Source organism: Trichogramma pretiosum, unplaced genomic scaffold, assembly GCF_000599845.2.
Source record: "Trichogramma pretiosum strain Unisexual culture from Peru unplaced genomic scaffold, Tpre_2.0 scaffold13, whole genome shotgun sequence".
In the NCBI taxonomy this organism is placed as follows: Eukaryota; Metazoa; Arthropoda; class Insecta; order Hymenoptera; family Trichogrammatidae; genus Trichogramma; species Trichogramma pretiosum.
Window position 1 is genome coordinate 1,862,498 of NW_019641606.1, and position 23,541 is coordinate 1,886,038.

General features: G+C 40.9%; 5 protein-coding genes across 5 annotated transcripts; all 5 read left to right on the forward strand.

Annotated features, from left to right (window-relative positions):
- Positions 1–99: 99 nt before the first annotated feature.
- Positions 100–1,406, forward strand: LOC106651996 (neurofilament medium polypeptide-like). Its single transcript, XM_014370712.2, has 2 exons — positions 100–247; positions 545–1,406. The coding sequence occupies exons 1-2, from the start codon at positions 118–120 to the stop codon at positions 1,195–1,197; spliced, it is 783 nt and encodes a 260-aa protein (XP_014226198.1). The 5' UTR covers positions 100–117; the 3' UTR covers positions 1,198–1,406.
- A 2,871-nt stretch (positions 1,407–4,277) lies between these two features.
- On the forward strand, positions 4,278–5,794 carry LOC106652072 (zinc finger protein 431-like). The gene is made up of 3 exons (XM_014370815.2): positions 4,278–4,424; positions 4,496–4,619; positions 4,690–5,794. The coding sequence occupies exons 1-3, from the start codon at positions 4,399–4,401 to the stop codon at positions 5,743–5,745; spliced, it is 1,206 nt and encodes a 401-aa protein (XP_014226301.1). The 5' UTR covers positions 4,278–4,398; the 3' UTR covers positions 5,746–5,794.
- An 11,917-nt stretch (positions 5,795–17,711) lies between these two features.
- LOC106651995 (mite allergen Der p 3-like) lies at positions 17,712–19,040 on the forward strand. Its single transcript, XM_014370711.1, has 5 exons — positions 17,712–17,775; positions 17,851–18,197; positions 18,275–18,556; positions 18,662–18,722; positions 19,006–19,040. The coding sequence occupies exons 1-5, from the start codon at positions 17,712–17,714 to the stop codon at positions 19,038–19,040; spliced, it is 789 nt and encodes a 262-aa protein (XP_014226197.1).
- A 1,136-nt stretch (positions 19,041–20,176) lies between these two features.
- Positions 20,177–21,329, forward strand: LOC106651994 (trypsin eta-like). The gene is made up of 4 exons (XM_014370710.1): positions 20,177–20,240; positions 20,323–20,663; positions 20,741–21,022; positions 21,102–21,329. Exons 1-4 carry the CDS (start codon positions 20,177–20,179, stop codon positions 21,327–21,329), a joined length of 915 nt encoding a protein of 304 aa, XP_014226196.1.
- A 1,060-nt stretch (positions 21,330–22,389) lies between these two features.
- Positions 22,390–23,541, forward strand: LOC106651993 (chymotrypsin-like elastase family member 2A). The gene is made up of 4 exons (XM_014370709.1): positions 22,390–22,453; positions 22,542–22,873; positions 22,948–23,235; positions 23,311–23,541. The coding sequence occupies exons 1-4, from the start codon at positions 22,390–22,392 to the stop codon at positions 23,539–23,541; spliced, it is 915 nt and encodes a 304-aa protein (XP_014226195.1).

A 23,541-nucleotide genomic window follows, 5' to 3' on the forward strand; every position in this document is an offset into this window, starting at 1 on the left:
TATTTGTATACAATACACGACTAAAAATGCATAACGTGACCAATTTTAGGAATAAAAACATCGAGGAAAGTTCGTCTTGAGTACAGTACGTTCCACGATTCGAACGGCTAAGCCAAAATGAAGTTATCTTTGTTTTTTCTTTTTTTATTGGTGGTTTATTCTTGTTCGGCATATGCGATTGCCGATCCTGAAGCAGATGCTGAAGCAACTGCCGAAGCTGATGCTGTAGCGGATCCTGATGCAGAAGGTAATAAATAAAGTATATCATCCCGGTGATAAGTAATAGTATATTACTTCCCTAGGCCGCGAAAAACAGAAAAGTCTCAGGGTACGTGTAATTAGTGGCCGAAGCCGATAAACACGTGCTCTGGGGTTTTCTTTTTTCGCGGCATAGGCCTGTATACTATTTTTCATACACATTGGCCCGAAAATCGCTCTTCCCGCTTTGCGCAGCGGCAGGAAAGTAGTCACTTTCGGGCCGCTGGAATGAAAAGTATATTTTCTCCTTTTTTCATTCTTTGACTTGAATTTCATTCTTTTTCAGCCTCAGCATTAAGGAAAAAAAAGGGTCCTTCTTTCGGCGTGCGTAAGCCTCAGCCCCCGCGTAAGCGTCCAAACGGACGTAAACCTCAACCCCCGCGTAAGCCTTCAACCAGACGTAAACCTGTAGGGCCGCATAAGCCTACAGGGGTACATAAATCTTCAACTAAGCGTAAACCTGTAGGGCCGCATAAGCCTACAGGGGTGCATAAATCTTCAACTAAGCGTAGACCTTCAACTAAACGTAAGCCTCCAGTCGAGCATCATTCAGGAGATAACCAAAGCTGGCTAAGTCATGTGTCAGATATAACTCATGACTTAGCACAGTCAGCTCCGGAATTGTCTGATATAGTTAGGGATATTACTGGAACTATCAACGGTACACCTATATCTAAATCTGTATCCACAACTACAGAGTCGTCTTATGTCGATAATGAAGATGAAAATGGAGATGATGATGATCCAACTACAAATGGAGATGAAGATGATCCAACTAAAAATGGAGGTGAAGATGATCCAACTGAAAATCAAGATGAAGATGATCCAACTGTAAATCAAGATGAAGATGATCCAACTGAAAATCAAGATGAAGATGATCCAACTGAAAATAAAGATGAAGTAAAACACGATAATGATGCTGAAGAGTGGAGTAAATGAATTCGTATTATCAACTATATTATTAATAGAGAAATCTTTACTCTCAGGGGTAAATTAAATCTTGAATTTTCAAATTAAATGTCAAATAAAACTGAATTTAAATGCAAATCTTTTTTATATGTATTATTTTATGTCGTCGTTAACCCGTTAACGCCGAGCCGGACAGAATTTTTTTCTCTATTGTAGTCTGCAATTAAATCACCTTATCAGAGCGAGAAAAATTTTTGAGTACTCATTATCTATGTAAAATTTAATGTACTTTTTGAATATGGGTTTATAATTAACCTCTGATAAATATGAAAAAAGTTATAAACAATTTACTGCGAAAAAACACGATTTTGAATCTTGAAAAAAAACTTTGATTCAAATTTTTTTTTATGAAAGAGACTTGAACTATGGCCAATGATACCTAAAATTGTGAAATAATGATCTACAGTTTAAAGTACTGTAGGTGGGATTCGAATATTCAATAACTTTTTTTTCTAATGTTGATCGTTTTCGAACAAAAAAGTACATTTTTTGGAACATTTTTTGGTAAATTTCTTGCGAAAAGTGTATTTTTTGGAGTCTACCATTTTGAATATTCAAATCCCACCCACAGTACTTTAAACTGTTGATCATTATTCCACAATTTTAGATATTATTGGCCACAGTTCAAGTCTCTTTCATAAAAAAAATTTAAATCAAAGTTTTTTTCAAGATTCAAAATCGTGTTTTTTTGCAGTAATTGTTTATAACTGTTTTAATGTTTATCAGAGGTTAATTATAAACGCATATTCAAAAAGTACATTAAATTTTACATAAAAAATGAGTACTCAAAAATTTTTCTCGCTCCGATAAGATGATTTAATTGTAGACTACAATAGAGAAAAAAATTCTGTCCATCTCGGCGTTAACGAGTTAATCGAGTCACCCACACTAAAATTCTGCTACATTTGGCTCATGGCAAGTAAGTCGCTATCACACAATACCATGAAAATTATTGCTAATTTCAAAAATCTGATGACACCTCGCGACTGCAAGAAAGAATCGCTCGCATCAATTTCTCAAATCCCAATTTCCCCTCTCTCTCTCTCAATCGTCGTGAACTCGAAGAAAAAAGCTCGTTGCGACTCGTTGAAAAAAAAAAAAAAGAAACGAACAAAAAATAAACCAAACGTAATAATTCAAGTTCTGCCTCGGGGCTCATTAGAAGCTTTTTTTTCGTTCGAACTACGTTAATTCCTCGCTGGCAAAAGCTGTCGCTACTACTTATCGCAAGCTACACAAGCATACATTACGTATGGCTGCGCGCATGGCAATCTCGGATCTAAACAACGTCTCAAGAATATCAGTGTACATAGCTATATATATATGTATCTCGGCGCTAAGTCGATCGACTGCAGGTATTATATACATATATACGTACGGAGTCGGGTTTTGCGCGCGCGCGAGGCAAGTAAAACCCGTAAATCATCCGCAAACTATAAACGACAAACTCGCTTTCGTCGTTCCTTTTACGAGACACGCAAGTGGTAACGTATCGTGTGCGTATATATATGGTGTAGCTGCAGCAGCAGCAGCTAGTTGTAGGTGTGCAACAAGTATATTATATACAAGCCATACGTATACAACACACCCACGAGATAAGGGAACTCGACTGACGCATTAATAAATTATCAGCTGCTGCAGCTGCACGAGCTTCTCGTTCTCTCTCTCTCTCTCTGTCTTTCTCCTTTTTTTTTTTTTTAACTTTTTGCTTCCATACATAATATGCAGTCCCTCGCGCGCGCTCGGCGATTATTACACGACGGTAGCCACTTATGTGCGATGTTCACCGGTGTACACCACTGCTTGGAATCGCGCGCGCGACACGCTGATATCTCTATTGTGATGCTTATGGCATGGCGCAGCAGCAGTAGCAGCGGAGCAGTGACAGCTCCGGTATATCGCGCACGTCGCGAAATTTTAATTAATGATCCTTAGGACCGGAGGTGATGTCGTTTCACTTGCCTGGCATTTAAATACGGTAGTAGACTATGAGGCGACACGTGTTTATATTTTGCACGCGGTGAGACAGAGAGAGAGAGATGGCCACGCTCGAGATATACTCGCGCAAGCTCTCGAGTGCCTCGGCCTTCTTTTTTGCTCTTATAAATCGTTACAGTACTTAGATCTATTAAATGACATGTTAATGCTCGCGAGCGAGTATTATACATACGCGTCTGTGTAGGTGAGACAAGAGATCATCGTACATTCCTGTGGCGCCAGTATGCCTCATTTTATATATTTATACTTATCGGACGTTTTTATCCATATTTCTGTTTTTCGAGCGAGTTTATAAGTCGCCCGTCGCCGACTCTCGACGAGATACGCATTAGAGCCGAGCGGCAATGCCAAGAATGCGTACGTTATGCGCGATTTTGATTTATGTTGCGTACACGAGTGAATCGAGCGATTAATCGAGGGAATCGCAAAAAAAAAAAAAAAAAATTTGCACCCGAGCGCATTTTCGGCTCGCTGTGCTTACACATATAGACGTCAGATACTTAAAGCCCGTGATGCGCATCGATTCATCATTGCATTTGAATATATTTCCAGTGAGGTGCAAAATCCATAATCATACTGAAGCCTGAGACATTCTTTATATTACATAAACTCCACCTTTCAGGACACTAAAAACGAGTGCAAACTGTGCGATCGTGTTACAATCAGGCCGTTAGTTTTTTAAGAGAAATAATATAGAATATAAGAGATGTATTTTGTAAAATTATCAATACGTCTGACACCTTACGGCTCCAATGACTAATATAACATAATTTCTAATAATAATGTAGGTAATACCATAATGCACTATCGGTGTGAGTTCACTTAACTGTAAATGTTTCTCCGCTTCAATTTTACAATGTGTAAGCAAATTATGCGCCCGAATGAATGCAACTTTTATTACAATTTTTTTTCAGTTTTAATGTCATGCGAATCCCTCTAGCGTACGACCGGTCGATATTAGAGGGGGAAAGTATCGGCGAGGAGCTATATTCACAGTCGCGGGATAACCTCGCTTATTTACAAATATAGTGAGTCAGTCGCTGACGAGGAGAGCTAAATTTCTGCATTAAGCGAGTGTTTACAAGTTGGTGAAATCTAGTTGCACATAACCTCGAATATTTTTTCAGTTTGTATCGTGCGAATTCACAGTGAATACTCAAAATCAAGTGAGTGATGGGTAGCAGAGTAGATACAATTAGGTATAACATTTTATGTTTGTTCAATGATGCTTTTTCAAATGATCGCTTCATTAAATTTGATCATTCCTTAGTGTTAAGGAAGAGCCGAAAGATTCTTGGCCAGCTGCCAGCGACGATTTGTGTGACCCTCCATTCGATTTTGTAGACTATTGCGACATCAAAAACATTGAAACTCTTCAGTTTCATAAATCATCAGTGAGTTCAATGATTCAAATTATATTCTGTATTTTCGATATCAAAAAGTTATAAAAAATTTTAATTTCAGACAAGTCACATAAATGAGACTGTAGCGTTACAGGAAAAGATAGATGAAAAAATATTCGTCGATTTTGAGTGTGAAAATGTTAAACTTGAACCTAAGTCTCCATCGGCCACCATTTGCAAAACTGAATATCAGAATAATCCACCTATCGTGAAAGTAGAAGATCAAATTCAGACCAATTACTCTAATGAATGTGAGGAGAAAAAAATATTTAGAAAAAAACCTCAAACCAAATTATCTTATGAGTGCAAAATGTGTCAAAAATTTTACACAGTCAAGTCGAGTTTAAATGCACGTATCAACTCGGCACATAAGGGCATTGAATATAAATGTGAAATTTTCCCCAAGTCGTTTGCATACAAAGCTAGTCTCAAAACTCACATAAATACATTACATAATGAGAACGAACTCTTTGAATGTGACATTTGTCACGAATCATTTGGAAAAGAATCACATCTCAAAACTCACATAAATTCAGTACATAATCGTATCAAATCCTTTGAGTGCGACATTTGTTACAAATCATTTGGACTAAAAGAAAGACTTAAAACTCATATAATTACAGTACATGATCGTAGCCAACCCTTCGAATGTGAAATTTGTCACAAATCATTTGGACTCAACTCTAACCTTCAGCGTCACATTAAAGCAGTACATGATCGAAGCAAACCCTTCGAATGTGAAATTTGTCACAAATCATTTGGGCTAAAACCAAACCTTAAACGACACGTGATCGAAGTACATGATCGTAGCAAACCCTTTGAATGTGAGATTTGTTTTAAATTATTTGGAGAAAAAGGTAAACTCAAAAGGCACATTATGACACTTCATTATCGTAGCAAACCTTTTAACTGTGAGATTTGTCACAGGTCATTTGGAGAAAAAGGTACCCTCAAAAATCATATAAACAGTGTACATAATCAGAAAAAACCCTTTGAATGTGATATTTGTCAGAAAGCATTTGGGCGAAAAAGTCACCTCAAAATTCACATAAATTCAGTACATTATCGTAACCTCAGAACTCACATTCATGTAGTACATAATCGAAGCAAACCCTAGGAGAGTGAGATTTGTTCATAGACATTCGGATATAATGAAGTTTTATACAATTATATGAGTGCACAATGTAGTTTTTGAAAATGTTTCACCTGAAAATACTTCAATTTTGTGCAGAACAATAAAATATATCAATCCGTTATTCACTGTTATTCATTTTTGTATGAGTGTTGTCGTATGTAAACTCAAATTTTAATTCCTTCTCGAATGTATTGCTGTTGAACCGATTTTTCAAAGTTCCAATGATTAATTGAACCTTTTCCGAAGTACTTATTTACTATCGGTATCCTTGTAGAAAATCCTTGTCATTTTTAATCTTTTACGTCGATTCCTCCAATTCATCATTGTACAACGCGTTTACACGATCAGGCCGTCACTTAAAAAAAAAAAAAAAAAAAGATGAACGTATCGAACTGCGCGACGCACACGGTAGGCCGTCGCACGCGTGTACGCAAATGATATCTGCGAGCAAATACACGTCCACTTTAAAATGATACTCATATAGGCCGATCTATGCGTACGCCGTATGAAATTCACGGCCGCTCGAATATAAACATCCTGGGCAAAAGTTGGAGTCTCGAAGCACACGTATGCTCGATTGCACGTATTATAACGGTATGCGCCTAGGCTCGCGTATCTATCTTCGGTCCTGCACAATCCTTGAATTAATTATACACATATGTATGCGCGTCTGTGTGTGCGTCTACGCGTACAATTACGAGTCGCAGCTCCTGTGTATGCGCGAAGCAATACGATCGGACGGTAGAAGAGAGGAAGAAGGTATAAAAAAAAAGAGAAGAAAAAAGAGGTTGATTCTAATCCCCGCGGAGATATGTAAAAAGACCAACGAGTCGCCCGTGTGCCGTGTGTGTGTGTATGCGTGTGTTGAGGGAGTTTCGGTATAATTACGTATGTACATACGTACGTATACGACGCGGAATTCGACGCGCGGAAAACGCCAAGTTTTATTGGAATGCTAATTATTTCGAGTACCTTGTTTTTTTCTCTCTCTCAGCGCTCGCCTCTTATATAGCTCGACTCGGCTTTTCGTACCCGGCTCGAGTGCAGCTACAGCCAACGCCGTTCGCGTGCGTACGATATTAGATTTGCTCTAATTTAATTATGTAGTCATAAAACGTATACGGCGTACCTGTGCGCGTGTGTGCGTGCGCTCGATTTATTTTGGTGTAAACATTTTGTTTAATAAATTCATTATTAATCATTGGGCTGGAATATTATGAATTCATGAATAATTATGAGAGATTATGATTCAGGATACCTCTTGCGGCTTTATCTTGAATTTTAATTCGATTATACGGCCGTATGCGCTCGCGTGTTTTATGCGGCGGCGCGGCGTGGGCATGTCTTCCAATTTTTTGCCAACGTGATTAAAAAACCATCAAAAAGTACACACGGACACACATCCGTCTCCCTCTTGACACAATAACGAGCCCATATAGTTCAACTTCTCCCTTCGACAAAAAAAAAAACCAAAAAAAGAATATATACACAAAAACACACCGACTTTCGCGTGAATCCACACATTTCGCCCTAATTACGCCTGATGACTCGGAACAACGAGCTATAATAATATCATAAACGAGAGAGTCGAGGTGTAGTTTTAAAAAAAAGGTAAAAAACGAAGCGCCCACGCATCTGCCCGACGACGACGACGACGAAGTAGACGAGAGCTCGCGTGCCATCTTTCACCTATTATGCAGCTCGCACCGATCGCTTTTATAAGAAGATAAATATAGCCGAGTGGTCGAGCAGAGACAAAGGTGTGTGTGCGTGCGTGCGGTAGTGCAAGTGTGGCGATCGCCACTACTACATATAATACGCGTTTGGAGCGCACAGGCGGACTATTATAAGACAACCGCAAACCTGTCAACGGCGAGCGGCCGAGCGACTCGTTGCGTCGAGCACGTCTTTTTCGACTGTATTATAAGAAGTAGAAGCAGACGATCGCTAAAAAGAAATCGCGCGCGAGAGGGAGAGAGATGCGAGGGTGTTGGTTGCCTTCTTCTTCTTCTTTTCTTTCTTACTTAAGCTATTTCCGGTTGGCTTAAGAGACGCTTCGGGGCGAGACGACGGAGAGCGAGATCGCGTTACACACCTGTCGACTTAGCAGTGCTCTCTCTCTCTCTCTCTGCGAGCTAGCTGCGGACGAAATAGTTCGAGCCGTGCGTATACGTGATGGACAGTTCGTTGGTTTTTGAGAGCAAGCTCTTGTAAAAGGGAAAAATTAAGAGAGCTGGATTGCCTTTTTTGTCGTCCTTATAACATAGGAATGAATTATTTTACGATTAAATTTGCTTCATAAACGTTTGTACGCACGCGATGGACGCGCGCGGGGCCAGACATCGATCGTTATCGCATCACGATCTTTCGTTACGAGCTTGCCTCGGTAAACACACGCGGCGAGTACAATACCGCGATTGTTCGGACTAATGACTGCCACACGCGCACCAACGATCTTTATCGGAGATATCGTCGAGCTTCGGTCGAGTTGGCCTGGTGCAAATGCACTTTCACGTAGGTATATACGCGTAATGTAATTCTCGGCCGGCGAGGGCTGATTACGCGTTTTTGAAGGGAGTTTGTATGTTTCGAAAAGCGCGAAAGATCTCGACGCGATCGGGGCTCGAGTGCGAATGAAAGCCAGGCCTGTTGCGTCCCTCGAACGCGTCGTCATGCATAGCGAGCGCTTCGTGTTCCTGATCGCTTCCTCGGAGGCCCGCACCGCAGCAGCCGAGAGAACCGAGTGCGCAACGGGCCGCCGCCGCCGCCACCGATCTTTCTCTGAAAATCTGAAAACTCCGTGTGAGGTCTCCCTCGTACCGCGTGTCTCTCTCTCTCTCTCTCTCTCTCTCTTTCTCACTCGCTCGTTCACTCACTCACTCACTCACTCTCTCTCTCTCTCTTTCTCTCTGGTACAGCTGACACTGTGCTCGCGCGATGATCGCGTTTTGATTGGATTGCAAGTGGCCACTGCAGCGGCAGGCGATTCTTTGCACGCCAGGCGCTGGTGCAAATGAGCTCTATATATACTGCTGGTGCAGCTGGTGCTGCTGCGGGTCCAGGAAACGCGCACTGGTTCAGGTTTGATAATTACGCTCGCTCGTGCGTTCGGGAAAATTTTGCGAATTCCGCGATTAAATTTACGAAGTAGCTACGAGAGTCGTCGAGATCTGCGAAGCAGCTAGTGCACACATAGCTTTGCATTGTTTTATCGGGCCTCGATCTTGCGCACGCGTATATCGCCGCGCACAATTTTATAACTGTAAAGCTTGCGTGTGTCGAGCACACACACACACACACACACACAAACACATACCGATGCTACAGCAGCAAAAGCGAAATATTTCTATTTTCGCGCGAATAACTCGCGCGCGAGCCGTGTAGCTGTGTAGCGCGTGCGTACACGAGGCGCGAGAGAAATAAATAATTCCGCGAACGATTTATCTCGATTAGAGTCTCGCATCCGTCGTAAGAAACGTATACGATACCTTGGAGCTCGCGCGCGCGTGTGCGGTACAAACATAAGTATATTGCACATTTAATACGATGCTCTCCCGTATATATACTCCCGCAAGTGTCGTGTCACTCGTAGCGTAGTACGTATAGCAGCAGCAGCAGCAGCCTCTCTGATGTATACAAACACTATTCGAACGCGGCACGAACTCGCCACGTACGGGATCGCCTATGGCCAAACGAGTGTTGTGCATTATATATATACCTCGCGTTTCATAAATGAGTTATTAAAGCTCTCTCTCTCTGCCCCTCGCGCGAGTGGAGAAATGCACGCGCGTATGGTATCTATCGCGTGCGACTGCACGCGTCGCGGAAAAGCTGCGGACACGCCGCGAGTACGAGGTATACACACTGCGCATACCGTTGCTGCTGCTGCTGCGGATGAAGACGTGCTGCTGCGTGCCCGCTGAACGCGATGAACGATTGCACTTCCGGCCCGCGTGGCTCGAGCGACGACACGTATGCCCGCGCGCGAATATATATCGTCCGCCGCCGCCGCTGCCGCGGCTATAAGGCAATTACTCATATAGAGAGCGAGCAGCAGCCCCCGCGCGAGCTGTGTATATATACACGCGCCGACGAGGTAACAAATTGCGGGCCGTATAGCTCGCGAGTACAGTGGTATTTCACTTTGCTGGAGCAGCTCGGAGTAACTGAGACTTGATACTTGATAACGCACGTGCGCGAGTCCTGAAATTTTCCACGCTACGCAAGCTCTGAATTTTGTGAATATCGTCCGCAGGTGGACTTTGACCGACGACTTTTCTTGACAAATGCGGCTTTTATACTGCGTCGGCTCGAATCAGGCGGATGCTCGACCGGCCGTTGCTTTTAATTAAACTCTCGAATATCATTTAGCGAGCTTCGGCGTGCAAGCTCTGCAAGCACACACACACACACTTTTACGTACGTTATACCACGATCCGTTGCAACGCTAAAGCTCTAAAGTTCTATTGAAATATTTTAATGGTCATTATAATGCCTGAAACAGTGTCGTATACGATGTAGTATATCGTACACGCGTTCGGATGGATTTCGACGGTGCACGGCGCACAGAGCGGTGCTCGCAGTCGCACATGCGCCCATATCTACAAGTATATGCTTTACATCGTACGTATGCCCGCTGATCCCCCATGGAAGCGAGCCGTAAATTTAGCGACGGAGAGAGAGAGAGCTTTTGCGGCATGCACACCGCGCGCCGAGCGTCATGCACGCTTCGACTAGTTCGCATTGGGCGTAATACGGCGCGCGCGGGGCCACGAAGCTGTGTGTGTGAGCGGTATAAGCGCCCCGCGACTCGTACAGTGTATGCGAGAGAGAAGAGAGCTCATTGACACGGTCACGCTCGTGCACTTTTGCCGCTCGACTCGAGATTTAGATTTTCATTGCGTGGCGCGAACTTTTACGCCGCAGACGCCACGAACTATATACGCGCCGATGCGTGGGCCGATATATAGACGTATGACAGCGGGTGGCTCTGTGTGTGTGTGTATAAGCTGCAAAGTCTTAATAGTGCTCAAACTGATGTATTATTTCGAGGAATCGTCGCGTCGAAATGTCACGATCAGTGGCGGCGGCGGCGGCCCCGCACGGAATGCAGCGCGTTATCTTTTTTTTTTTTGCTCGAGCTAGTCGTAAAAATTCGTACAAACTTCATCATGCGTATGACTCGTTTTGAGAAATTGAAACGTCATAGCCTTCGAGTAAAGTTGTCGACTCGCGGAATTCAAAATTCAAGGCGATCATATTTAATGATCATTGTAATATATAGTTATAATTTTCACTCTCTGAGCTTTTCGAGTCTCTGAGAAAATATCTCGAGAATTATAGAGATATGGAGACCTACGATGCTTTTCAGTTGTCTCGTACTAAATTAAAAACCAGCCGTTTAATTAACATCCAGGCTCGGTAAATAAATTCATAAACGCGTGCATCGCTCAGAGACGGAGCTGGCGCTTGTAAACATCGGCGCGCGTAGAGTGCATACAGTTGTCCGCGCCCAAATTTACTAATGGAGCGCGAAGAAGGCGAAATTGCCTCTCCCTTTCTGTAGCGCTGCATCTTCTTCCAAAAGCTCTAACTCTCTCTCTCTCTCTCTCTCTCTCCTCGAGCTGTGCTCATAATCACTTGTGTCGGCTGCGGTCGCGCGAGCGGGTGTCTAGCGTTCATCTCGCTTTTGTCCTTCTAGATGCGTACGTGTTTTGCTCGCGCATTGATGTTGTATATTCGCGTATAAATACCGGCCATTTGCTCGTTAAATCGCTCGGCTATAAATGTACGCGTACGCTACTCCGGGACTCTTTTTTTGCCGCCACCGAGCTTTTCCTTCTTCTTCTTCTTTTTTTCTTCTTCTCGTGCGCCGGATTCGCTCCAGCGATCGCATCGTTTTTCGTGTACGTTTCTATCTCGGCTTCGGGGACTTATATAACGCGCGTAGACAAGAGCTCTGCTCGGTTATACTTGTAAATAAAAACGATCTCGATCTCTGCTGTGTACGACGCAAAAGGTGTAAATAGCCTTATGATTTACGCGTGTCAACCCATAGGAGCAGCGCCGCGACTGCCGCGAGGTCGTTAATAATTTTCTTTTCTCTCTCTCTCGGGCGCGACCCAGATCGCACTGTATAGCTTTTATATAGGTACACATACTACCACCGCACACAACGCATTCACTTTTATCGAAACTATTTGTATTCATAAAAGTCACTCGTATAAGTATATACATACGCACTCTTGTGTCAGTCAGTGTGTGTGCAGCTGCATATTATAGACGTTTGCGCGGGAGTCCCTCTATTGTTGCTCATATATAGCGTCATAATGGACGAGCCGCGCGTATAACGCACACAGGTCGCGGGGCAATATTTATATACTGCACTCCTGTGCGCTATACGAGCTTTGTTTATTATCAGATGACATGGCAAAAATATTCGCGTGTGACACGAAAAAAAAGCCAACGTATTATCGCTCGCTTATTATTATTATTATTTATATGCATGTGAGTATGGTAGCAGTGGCAAGCCGATTTATGTATTATACGCGTGTATATATGGAAAAGATCGATTTGCACGTGTGTCAGTTTAGGGACAGAATTTACGAGCGAAACAATATAAAGCTCTCCGAGTTCTCATAGGCGCAACTAACTTTTTCTTGAGTAATTGCGTTATATATCGGCGCGTCTATCCATATCTACCGCGCGCGATAGGTGCTATATTATTATAATACGCGAGAGTTGACTATATATATAATTCTTTGCGCTAGTGGACTGCATCGATCGATTCGCGAGGTGCTCGAGCAAGCAGAAGCCAATATATAATATACTCGACACTTTGGCAGTAAAAGGCCAAACAGCTGCGTCGACGCATATATTATTGAGTACTTGATTTAACGCGCCGGTACATCGAATCGCATTTCGACATTATACCTTCGCGCCGAGCTATATAACCGAGAGAGTCGTACGAAAATTCATTTAGCACGATCGCCAATAGCCCCGACGCGTAATAGTTCAGCGGAGTCGACGAGTCTCTCAAATCTTTCAATTGCGCCGTGTACTCGCGATGTCAGCAACAGACATACACACGTGTATGCGTGTATTTTTATTGTTGCTCGCGCGCGCCGCTAATTTATTCATAAACTCAATAAACGCGCGACATTATGGCGCTATATTATATTTTATTTTATAGCCTGTACGAGCGCGACCCAACCCGCGACTTATATAAATATTAATGTCGCACGCGCGTGTACGTACGCGACTTTTTACGGCTTAATTTTCAATGATCGCGACGGCGGTTGCATCGATCGGCAGGATCGGCAGTGTCTCATATACGGCTGCAGCATTGGTATATATATGGGAAATCTCGATACGCAGACACCTATATAGTTTTTTTATCTCGAAGGCGAATCTCGACCTACTTGAAACGCGCTTACACGCGAGATCCTGAGGCCATTTTCCACCCATTACAAACGCGCATTAGAGCCGCTTCGAACAAGTTATAAAACGACGCGTGTCGCGTCGTCGTTCGCGTACATCATCGTTTGGCAACATAAGTCGCTACACGGGGCATGCGTGTATGCAAGAGAGAGAGAGAGAGAGAGAGAATCGAAATACGGATAGAGAGAAATTGCGCGATATGGCAATTTCATTCACGAGGGAAATGCATTAGCCGATCGAGCCCTCTATATACGCGCACAAAAGAGCCGAGTATATAGAGTAGAGCACGGCGGGACCAGGTGCATTCGTGCTCGCGCGTACACGTATATACGTTGGCTGCCGCAGATCGAGACTCGAGACCAAAAGCGATCATCATCGTTTGGCGATCTTCCTCGCGCGCGAGTTGCTGCCCGAGCACACCGCACGCGGCTAAGGAGATAATTACGTCGAAGACGAGGTGATTAACAGTGTGTGCGGGCCTACATACGCGCGCGTACGCATGCTATATAACCCCTCGCGAGCGCATTAAAAGTAATTCTATTTTCGGCCTATATATAATGCCAACGAGTCGAGAGTTTTAAATCGATCCGCACCGCGAGTCCGACTCGATAAATCACTCGAGTCTGTAAATGTGTACGCGAGACCGAGAGAGAGCCTCGTACGTATCGGAGCGCAGGCCCTCTGCGTATAGTTAGAGCGAGGGCGCGCCGCTCATAATTCCTATTTGCAAATATGTAATATTGCACTGCCGCATGAATTTGCGGATTATCTCGATCGATGGTGTTCCTCGTGTGTAAATGAAACGGAGGCAATATTTGACAATTTTTTAATTGAGCTGTCTCGCGTATAGTATGCAGTGCAATCAATTAACACGTAGAATCTCTGTGCCTGCTGAAAAGTAATACTAAATATTTTCCTAGCGAAGAAAAAGGTACACAATCGAACTTCATTAAGCTTAACTTCTCTCTTTTATCTTTATTTTATGATTAATTTCCTAGCATGTTTACATCTTTATTCGTGTAAGCCATCTAGTGTTTGCGTCTGAACTAGCCTGTCGACGGTGTCTCTCAATAGAATACATGCATTTTACGTGAAAATGTTTTTGTTTACACAGTTATAACAATTACAAATTAAGCTATTATAAATATTCTTAATTAATCTAATTCTTAGATTTTAATAGTCCAATAGCCCCTCCCTCAGTAAGAATGAAGAATTCCTCGTGATTTAAGCAAAAGAAGCTTTGCACATTGTGTATGTATTTGTTTTCTCCTAAAACATTATATAGCTGCATACGCATCTGAGTACATTCATTCGCTGCGACTCTTCTGCGATCGATCATTCGTCGGGCCTCTTAAAGGGGTACACCACAACACACGCCGCACGATGGAAAAAGAGTAAAACGACGCTTTTATAGTGACGCATAGAAATTCGTCTCATTTTACTTTCATTGTGGAGTTGTTGCCCCCCCTCTCTCACTCTCTTTCTCTCTCTGGAAGCGAGGAAGATTTTCGGTTGACGTCTGCGGCGGCGTCTCGAATAATTCACATTGTTCGCTGTCTTTCTTTTGCCAATTATTTCGGGATACGTTCGGGGACGTGTAAAAGAAAAGCCCACGGAGGAGAGAGAGAGAGAATAGATTTTCGCGTACACGACTAATTTAGCTTTTTGCGCGTACATCAAAAAGCGACGATTTTTTTCGTTTGTTTATTTATTTATTTGTCTCGATGCCTTTTCTCGATTTATTTTTCTATTAAAATAAGCTAGATCCGTCTGGCTGTAATGGGTGCGATATTTCTCATATTCTATATTTTTGGATGCATCTGAACTTCGCCAAGCTTAATGACTCGTCTAAGCAAAGAAAGCAACGATATGCTAATGCGATAACGACGTATGACCCACCGGCTCGAGATTAAATGGTTGAGATGATGAATTTCAACTGTGAAGATTGCGAATCTGAAGCTTAGAAGTTATAATCCTATGAAGAAGCGAGCTTCATCAACCGAAGCTTGAGATCATAATTCTGCCAAGAATTTCTGAACTAATCTCTATGCGTATCACAAAAAATTAAAAAAAGGAAGTGACAATTTGTTTGATGTTTAGAATTGCTTTACGATGGCCCCTTCAAAACCTCAACCGAAATCAATTGAGACAATTGAATTTGAGTGAAGTTGTAATATTTTAAAGAGAAGTTATCGTAACGAAGCAGCGATTGAACTTTAATCGTCATCTAATAACATTGACATCGACTTTTGCTGCTGTTAAACGTCGCGCTACCGCATAAAGTAAAGGCTAACTGGGTCGAATTGTTTTTTATTTATCACCCGATCGACTTTTCCGTACCTTTAATTTGCTATTGGACAACTAAATGCGATTTCATCGGGTATTCAGGTCAGATTGTAAGGTTCGAAGCTTGTCGTACATTTTTTACTCCATTATCCTTTATCGAATTTTACAGCGATATATTTTTGAATAGACGGAGTAGAACTCTACTGAGATTCATTGAAATTTTCAAATATTTCACGAACTTCAATGAAATGCAATCTCTCTTCTCCCCATACAATTTTCATCAATCCCCAAGAGGACGGAAAATTTAATTGATTTCCTTCAAAGGAAAAAATAACGACGACAGAAGCAAAAAAAAAACGAACATGTCGCTTTCTTGCGGTCGTCGCGCGTAATTGAGCACTAATATAAATTCAATATCGATACACGCGCACACGTACACAAGGGCAGTTCGTGCCTCTAAGCGCCCGCAATAATCGAGACGCGCGTTCGGTAATGGAGTGTATATCCTCGTGCCGATTTTGCACCTGCGTCGACGATCGGCACACGTATATAATATAATATAAAATACTCGCGGACGTATCGTACAAATTGATCGAGCTCGCTCGCGTATCGTATCGAATAAATCTTTTTTTTTTTTTTTATTTTCTTGCGCGCGTGCGTGCGCGTGGCCGATCGCGCTATTGTAACATATACGAGAATAAAAAACGCGCTCGAGTTGAAAAAAATCGCTAAAAAGACAGACACACCTCGTCCACGGAGAGGTCGAAAAATTTCGACGCATAGGCGCGCTCGAAGGCTGACTTACGTACAAGGTAGAAATACACACACACATACACGCATATCGATACGAGCATCGATGAAAGATAGTGTTTTGTGCTCGTGTTAACACCGATCCTCTTTCTTTCGCTCTCCGTGCGGCGTTGGATGTGTGTCGGGGCTCGCTCGCTCGCGTACACAGGCAACTCTTCTCTCTCTCGGCATATCGAGATCCGAGCTTTTAGAGTATATTTATACATATGGGGTGCAACACGCTCGTACACATAGGCTTATTCGCATGTCGATGTCGTAGGAGTGTAAAAGTGCGCGGGCTCGTACAGCATATTATGCGGCAGCGATGATCTTGGTCCAGAGCCGATATGCTTGTGCGTAAGGTACAAACATACACACGTGTATGGGCGCATGTTTCGACGGCGTGTTCGACATTGTGTATTAGTTTACGAGCTATTTACCGCGAGTTCGATGGGTGTTCGCGCGTTGTATCGGGGCCCCGAGATATGCACCATGGGAACCGCCAACGACTCATTGTTATAGTTGTATATTATTCTATATCATTCGGTTCGAATGCATTATTATTGGCCGCGTCGAGGGTATATTTGTTCCTGTTTATCGAGCGCTAGAATCGCAGTCTTACGTCTCTCACGAAGTATAAATGTGTGAGTGTGGCAAATTTTGAAGGAAGAATGTAAGGAATGAATGTAAAAGACCTTTCTAGAGCTCGGCCTATCGAGGAGCGTGGGTTGCGCTCCACGTAGCCATCCTATGCTCACCTCGAAGAATGAAATAAATCGGCTATAAGAATTAATTGCTCATTCTTTTTGATATAATCGTATTGTTTTGACACTCAATTTCACTCAAACAATAATAAGTCTCCTTCGATGCAGCAAGAAATGGAACCAGAAGGCATCGTCGTTTCATAATATCTTTGATGGCAATTTAAAACATATTTTGCACTAAAATAAGTTCCGAACGAGTAGATCAATTTTAATGATGCAATTAAAGTTTAATGATCAAATTAGTAGTCGCAATTCCGCTTTTTCGAGAATGAAGAAGGCTACGTAAAATCTATTTCAGTGCGATAAATTGTCATCGGTTTAAGCGTTTCAATCAAAACTGATTACAAATGACAAAAGGTGTTTTATTTTGAAATGTTATATTTATGATCTCAAAGTTATTGTTAAAAGTTCAATGAGATGTGCAAAATTTCATCTAAAAAAATTCCCCTCGTTGTTTCAATACAATTGCACATTTCTCTAAATTATATTTGTATTTTATTCTCCAAAAAATCCCACTGTTTGATCCAAGTTAAAATGAAGAAAAAAATATAAATATTCAGTATGGAAATCGTTCAAAGTATATCGATTCTACAGTTTCGATGGTACGGGTCAAAGCTGTCCTCTTAGGAGAGCTTTAATAATACTCATAATTTAGTAAGCTCGTTCAAGATGTCGAAAACATCATTGTCGAGTTTGTTATTCGGATTGCTGTTAATTATCGCAGTGAGCAATGGTGAGTTTTTTTCCACCTATTTTATCTAAATTAACTCTCCACAACGATGAATTCTATTTTCTCCTAAAAATTTAGTTTCAGCGAAAATAAAGCAAAGAATAATCGGGGGCTCAAGAGCAAATTATGGTGACTTAAAGTATCAAGTGTCTCTTCAATTCCTCACAACATCGGGTTGCACCCACCACTTTTGTGGTGGCAGCATACTCGACGAGTATCATATCATCACTGCCGCCCACTGCATCACCGAAAAGAATACCCATCGACTTAACAATATTCCAATTACCGTCGTGGCCGGTACGTCCCAACTGCACAAAAAACAATCACATCCCGCCTTGTATCACGCTGTCGATGAGGTCTTCATACCTACCGCTTGGCTCCAGTACCCGCAGAAAAATTTAGAAAACGATATAGCAGTTTTAAAGGTGAGTCGCTGAGAACCTTAATAAAAAACTCATCGGGTTTTCATTTAATTTTTTACTGGTTTACTTTTTGACACTAGTTGAAGGATCCGTTGCCTCTCAGGTCTAATCCGAAAATAAGCGCAATCAAGTTACCACAGCCAAATGATTATCTGCCACCTAATTCAGTACCCGTCAAGATTAGCGGTTTTGGCTCTGACTACCAAACACCGGTAAACGGTGAATATAAATCATCTCCTACCAGTCCAATTTTACAATGGGTTTGGGGTTGGATCAACCAGATTGATGAAAATTTCGTCTGCCAAAGCACACAAGTCTGCGTTCAAAATGGGAATGGCAAAAATTTGGGAGGATCATGCTACGTACGTTAATCTTTCATGTATTAATTATGTACATTTATTAATAATATACGGTTATGAAGTCGTATTTATTTAAAAATATTTTCACAAATTTCACTCGAATTTCAGGGTGACAGTGGCGGCCCGCTCGTTGATCCCAAAACAAACATCTTAGTTGGCGTCGTCAGTGGTTCGTATTATACACAGTGCGGACGACCAAGCGTATACACCAGAGTCTCGTCCTTCTTGAACTTCATTCAGAATGTACGAAGTTATAATTTGTATAATATGGTCAACAAAAAGTTAACATATCAATATAACTTATTCCAATATCGTCACTGCACGGAAAATGAGCCATTATAATTCTAGATTTGATTTATATTCTTTTAATCATTTATAATCGCTAATCAATTAATTTTGTACAAATCATTAAAAAAAAAATAAAATAAATAAACAATACTTTTGATGTTCAGTGTTCAATGGTGTAAAGATTAATGTTACGTACTAATGTATAGTTCACTGATTTTTACGCAAAAATGTATTATTTTTTGCCCAAAAGTAAATTACTTGGATTCAAAATAAATATAGGCGTTGTTTGAAAATCTCGAGTCAGCAGTAAATCGATATACGTTATTTATTGATAAGTACTCGTACTTTGATTAGAGCACATGCAGCAGAACATGTTTCGTTGTAAGTGGATATAGCACGATATCATTGCAGTCGCATGCTCGTGGTGAGCAACGCATTATTGAAGTGAAATTCCTTTTTTATCGCTCTCAATTTCGTTTGTGAAACCAATGTAGACGCAGCAAGTGTCAATACAACAGTCTGCATCTGAACTTTACAACCAATTAATATTGCATTTTTTTCAATGAAATAAGTGTAGCCTGAGTACAATTTTATCTTTGAAATTTTACACAGAGCTTTATAATAAAGCTGAGAAGAAAATTTATTAAATTTTTTGTCTCACATTTGACATTTGTAGCAGTTAAAATCTATATAAAAATTAATTGTTCACTCTCTTTTAGATGTTCGTATTGTTTTAACACTCTAGTTCACTCAAACAATAATAAGTCTCCTTCAATTTAGCAATGAATGAAGGAATTATCATTTCATTATACCTTTGATAGCAACATTTTGCATAAAAGACTAGGAAATCAATTTTAATGGTGCATGTGAATTTTAATGAGCACACTAGCATTTGTGATTCAGTAAACTTTCTCGTGAGTAAAATCTACTCTATTACGATTAATTTATCATCTTCGGTTAAGGTGTGCTTATCACCATGAGTCAATAACATAAATGTTTTTTCTTCTTCAATAGAAACTGACAATAGTTATTCAGTTTGGTATGTTTGAATTTATTGTTTCAAAGCTTTTGTCAAAAGTTCAATAGGTTGTGCAAAATTTCATCTAAAACATGCCGCTCATTGTTTCAAGCCAATTACAGATTTCTCTCAATTATATTTTCATTTCATTTCCCAAAAAATCCCACGATCCAAATTAAAAAGAAAAAATAATATAAATATCCATTACGAAGATCGTTTAAAGTATAACAACTCTACAGCTTTGATGGTGTAGATCAAAGTTTCTGTCCATTTGTGTAAGTTTTGATAGTACTCAAAATTTAGTAAGCTCGATCAAGATGTTGAAAACATCGTTGTCGAGTTTGTTATTCGGACTGCTGTTAATCATCGCAGTGAGCAATGGTGAGCTTTTCTCTTTTTGCCACCCGTTTTATCTACATAAACTTCACTCTGGAATCGATTATATTTTCTCCCAAAAATTCAGTTTCAGCGAAAATAAAACAAAGAATAATCGGGGGCTCAAGAGCAGATGGTAAACGATTCAAGTACCAAGTATCTCTTCAGTTACTCTCGTCAGACGGTTGCAGTTATCATTGGTGCGGTGGCAGCATACTCGATGAGTATCACATCATCACGGCCGCTCACTGTGTCACTGACAAGTACACACATAAATTCAACAATTTAGAATTTACTGTCGTGGCTGGAACGGACGATCTGAAGGATAAAACCCGGAAACCCGGCATCTATCGTGATGTCGAGTACATCTACATGCCTGAAGCTTATGAAAAAACTCGTAAATTAATACATGATATAGCGATTTTGAGGGTGAGCTGCTTGGAATTGTTAAAAGAAAACCGATGACGTTTTCAATTAATTTATGACTTTTTACATTTTGACACTAGTTGAGAAATCCGTTGCCGTTGCACACGGATGGCAGAATAAGTGCAATCAAGTTACCGACGGCCAATCAGTATCAGCCACCGTATTCACCACCCGCCGTTATGTCTGGCTTTGGCGCTTGGAAACAAACACTGGTAAACGGCAAATTAATAGACTCTGGTAGCACTCCATTTTTACAGTTCGTTTACGGATACATAAACAAGTTTGATCCTAAATTCGTCTGCGAAAGCACGGTAGTCTGTGTTCAAGGTGTGACTCCTGGAGTATTGTCAGGAACATGCTTCGTAAGTTGATCATACGTTTATGAATAATCAAATTATATTCTTTTTAAAAATATTTTTAAACATTTTTCTCAAATTTCAGGGCGACAGTGGCGGCCCGCTCGTCGATTATTTCACAAATACCCTGATCGGTGTCACAAGCGGTTCGGATTATGACCAATGCGGAATAACGACGAGATTTACCAGAGTCTCATCTTATCTGAAATTCATTGAGGATGTACGGAGTTTGCAGTTTAGAACAGCTACTTCTGGTATACAGTTCAAGCATGTTCATGAACTTATTTTTCCCACGCTTCCTCTCTGCAACTAACAATAAAACCACTATTCATTCGGAAGTGTTTATGATTCTTCACTTTGTTCTAATAATTTTATTAGTTAAATTCTAATCATTTTATTTTGTATAAATTATAAAAAAAAAATTGAATAAAAAATGATAAACAAAATTTTTGATATTCGATGATTATATGTCTAAAAATTCATGTTGCGTACTCATGGTTCATCAATTGTCGTGCACAAATTTATTAAATTTATGACTTAAACTAGCGTCTGATAAGCGGAAATCGCCAAAAAACGCCTATATATTTCAGCTCATATGGCTCATTAATCGTAAGATTAAAAAAAAAAGAAATTTAAAGAAAATTGAATTCTCTAAGATAATAATATGGGATTCCGAGGAATCATTTTTTTACTTCAGAATAACTATAGACGCCGGCACTTACATAGGTATTAAATAAGATTTGTAATTTTTCTAAACTATAATTGAAGGATAAATTGTTGGTAAAAAACTGTAATTAGTTTCGGACAGCGAGAGGAATTTTTTTATGAATGAAATCTTGCACGTCTAATTGAAATTCAGACAATAGCTTTAAAAATCGGTTTATATTCAAATCAAACTTGAACACTTATTGTCATCCGTAATCAGTTTTGCTTGTAAAAGAAAGGCCAATAATGGTATTTACTTGTGATGATAAGCATACCTTCACCAATGAAAATTTAGTCGTATTGAAACAGATTTTACATAGCCTTCACGCATGAGAGAGCTGACAGAATTGCAAATACTAATTTGATCATTGAACTTTGCTTGCACCTTACAAATTCATCTCTTTATTTGGCTTTCATTTTATTGTCCTTTTATTCAAATCTTAAATCATCACATTCATCAATGTAGCATAATAAAATCGACATTATTTTGTATTATGTTTGCATTTTATTTCTCGAAAAAACCTACAGGTAGATTAAAACAAAAGTCAAGAAAAATATGAATACATAATATGACAATCGTTCAACGTATAACAACTCTGAAGCTTTAATGATGCAGATCAACTTGTGTCAGTTTTAATAATACTCATAATCTAGTAAGCTATAACAAGATGTCGAAAACATCGTTAAGGAGTTTGTTATTGGGACTGCTATTGATCGCCGCAGTAAGCAATGGTGAGCTTTTCTCTTTTTTCCACCCGTTTTATCCAAACAAACTCCACTCTGCAATCGATTCTATTTTCTCCCAAAAATTCAGTTTCAGCGAAAATAATACAACGAATAGTCGGTGGCGATGTCGCCCGTGAAAAGCAATTCAAGTATCAAGTGTCCCTTCAACGTGTCTCACTATGGGATGGATGCGTTCGACATTTTTGCGGTGGCAGCATACTCGATAGATATCACGTCATCACGGCGGCCCACTGCGTCGTAAACAATCGCACCAGACTGGTTATCCTTGACCCGATCAGCGTCGTGGCCGGCACGGTGGATCTGCGCAAACCGGGATCAGGCGTGTACCGCAGCGCCAAGTGGGTCTTCATGCCTACGGATTACGTTAAGACCGGCTACAGAGCGAACGACATAGCAATTTTGAGGGTGAGTCGCTTGGAACTGTCGAACAATTATTCATCGAATTTAACGTTTCGATCTCGTTCCTCTTGATATAATAGTTGAGCGAGCCGTTCCCTCTCAATGACGATAGACTAGGTAAGATCAGGATAGCGAAGCCAAATCAGTATCTGCCAGGAAATTCTACACAAATCGCTGTCTTGTCGGGTTTCGGTATTTACAAACAAAAAATAGACCCAAACGGAAAGTTACTTTCGGAATCCGGTGCGAGTCCGATTTTACGGTACAGTGTGGGACAGATCAACTACGTTGCTCCCGGAATCAAGCCCTGCGAGGACCATCTAGTATGCGTCTCTCCTGTCAATCGTAAATACGCAGGAGCATGCAGAGTACGTTGACTAACGTTCATTAATAATCAAATGCATTTTTCTTTCGGACTCGATTTAATTAAATACGAATTTCAGGGTGACAGTGGTGGACCGCTCGTCGATATAAAGACAAATACGCTGATCGGTATCAGCAGTTACTCGGAGTTCGATCTGTGCGGAAAGGTCGAGAAATTCACCCGAGTCTCGTCCTATCGGAAAATTATCGGGGAGTCGTTATACAGACCACGTCGATTGTCCGATGCCACTTATGTTACACGGTTGCCTATCATTGATTCATCTAGATCTCCGTTATGCAATTATAAATAA

Bases quoted from the DNA above. Each gene is read 5' to 3' on its own strand.
- LOC106651995 (XM_014370711.1), top strand. From the start codon at position 17,712: ATGTCGAAAACATCATTGTCGAGTTTGTTATTCGGATTGCTGTTAATT. The intron at 17,776-17,850 runs GTGAGTTTTTTT...CTAAAAATTTAG, and splicing joins AATTATCGCAGTGAGCAATG to TTTCAGCGAAAATAAAGCAA. The intron at 18,198-18,274 runs GTGAGTCGCTGA...TTTTGACACTAG, and splicing joins ACGATATAGCAGTTTTAAAG to TTGAAGGATCCGTTGCCTCT.
- LOC106651996 (XM_014370712.2), top strand. From the start codon at position 118: ATGAAGTTATCTTTGTTTTTTCTTTTTTTATTGGTGGTTTATTCTTGT. The intron at 248-544 runs GTAATAAATAAA...ATTCTTTTTCAG, and splicing joins AGCGGATCCTGATGCAGAAG to CCTCAGCATTAAGGAAAAAA.
- LOC106651993 (XM_014370709.1), top strand. From the start codon at position 22,390: ATGTCGAAAACATCGTTAAGGAGTTTGTTATTGGGACTGCTATTGATC. The intron at 22,874-22,947 runs GTGAGTCGCTTG...TTGATATAATAG, and splicing joins ACGACATAGCAATTTTGAGG to TTGAGCGAGCCGTTCCCTCT. The intron at 23,236-23,310 runs GTACGTTGACTA...TACGAATTTCAG, and splicing joins AATACGCAGGAGCATGCAGA to GGTGACAGTGGTGGACCGCT.
- LOC106651994 (XM_014370710.1), top strand. From the start codon at position 20,177: ATGTTGAAAACATCGTTGTCGAGTTTGTTATTCGGACTGCTGTTAATC. The intron at 20,664-20,740 runs GTGAGCTGCTTG...TTTTGACACTAG, and splicing joins ATGATATAGCGATTTTGAGG to TTGAGAAATCCGTTGCCGTT. The intron at 21,023-21,101 runs GTAAGTTGATCA...CTCAAATTTCAG, and splicing joins TATTGTCAGGAACATGCTTC to GGCGACAGTGGCGGCCCGCT.
- LOC106652072 (XM_014370815.2), top strand. From the start codon at position 4,399: ATGGGTAGCAGAGTAGATACAATTAG. The intron at 4,425-4,495 runs GTATAACATTTT...ATCATTCCTTAG, and splicing joins AGCAGAGTAGATACAATTAG to TGTTAAGGAAGAGCCGAAAG. The intron at 4,620-4,689 runs GTGAGTTCAATG...TTTTAATTTCAG, and splicing joins TTCAGTTTCATAAATCATCA to ACAAGTCACATAAATGAGAC.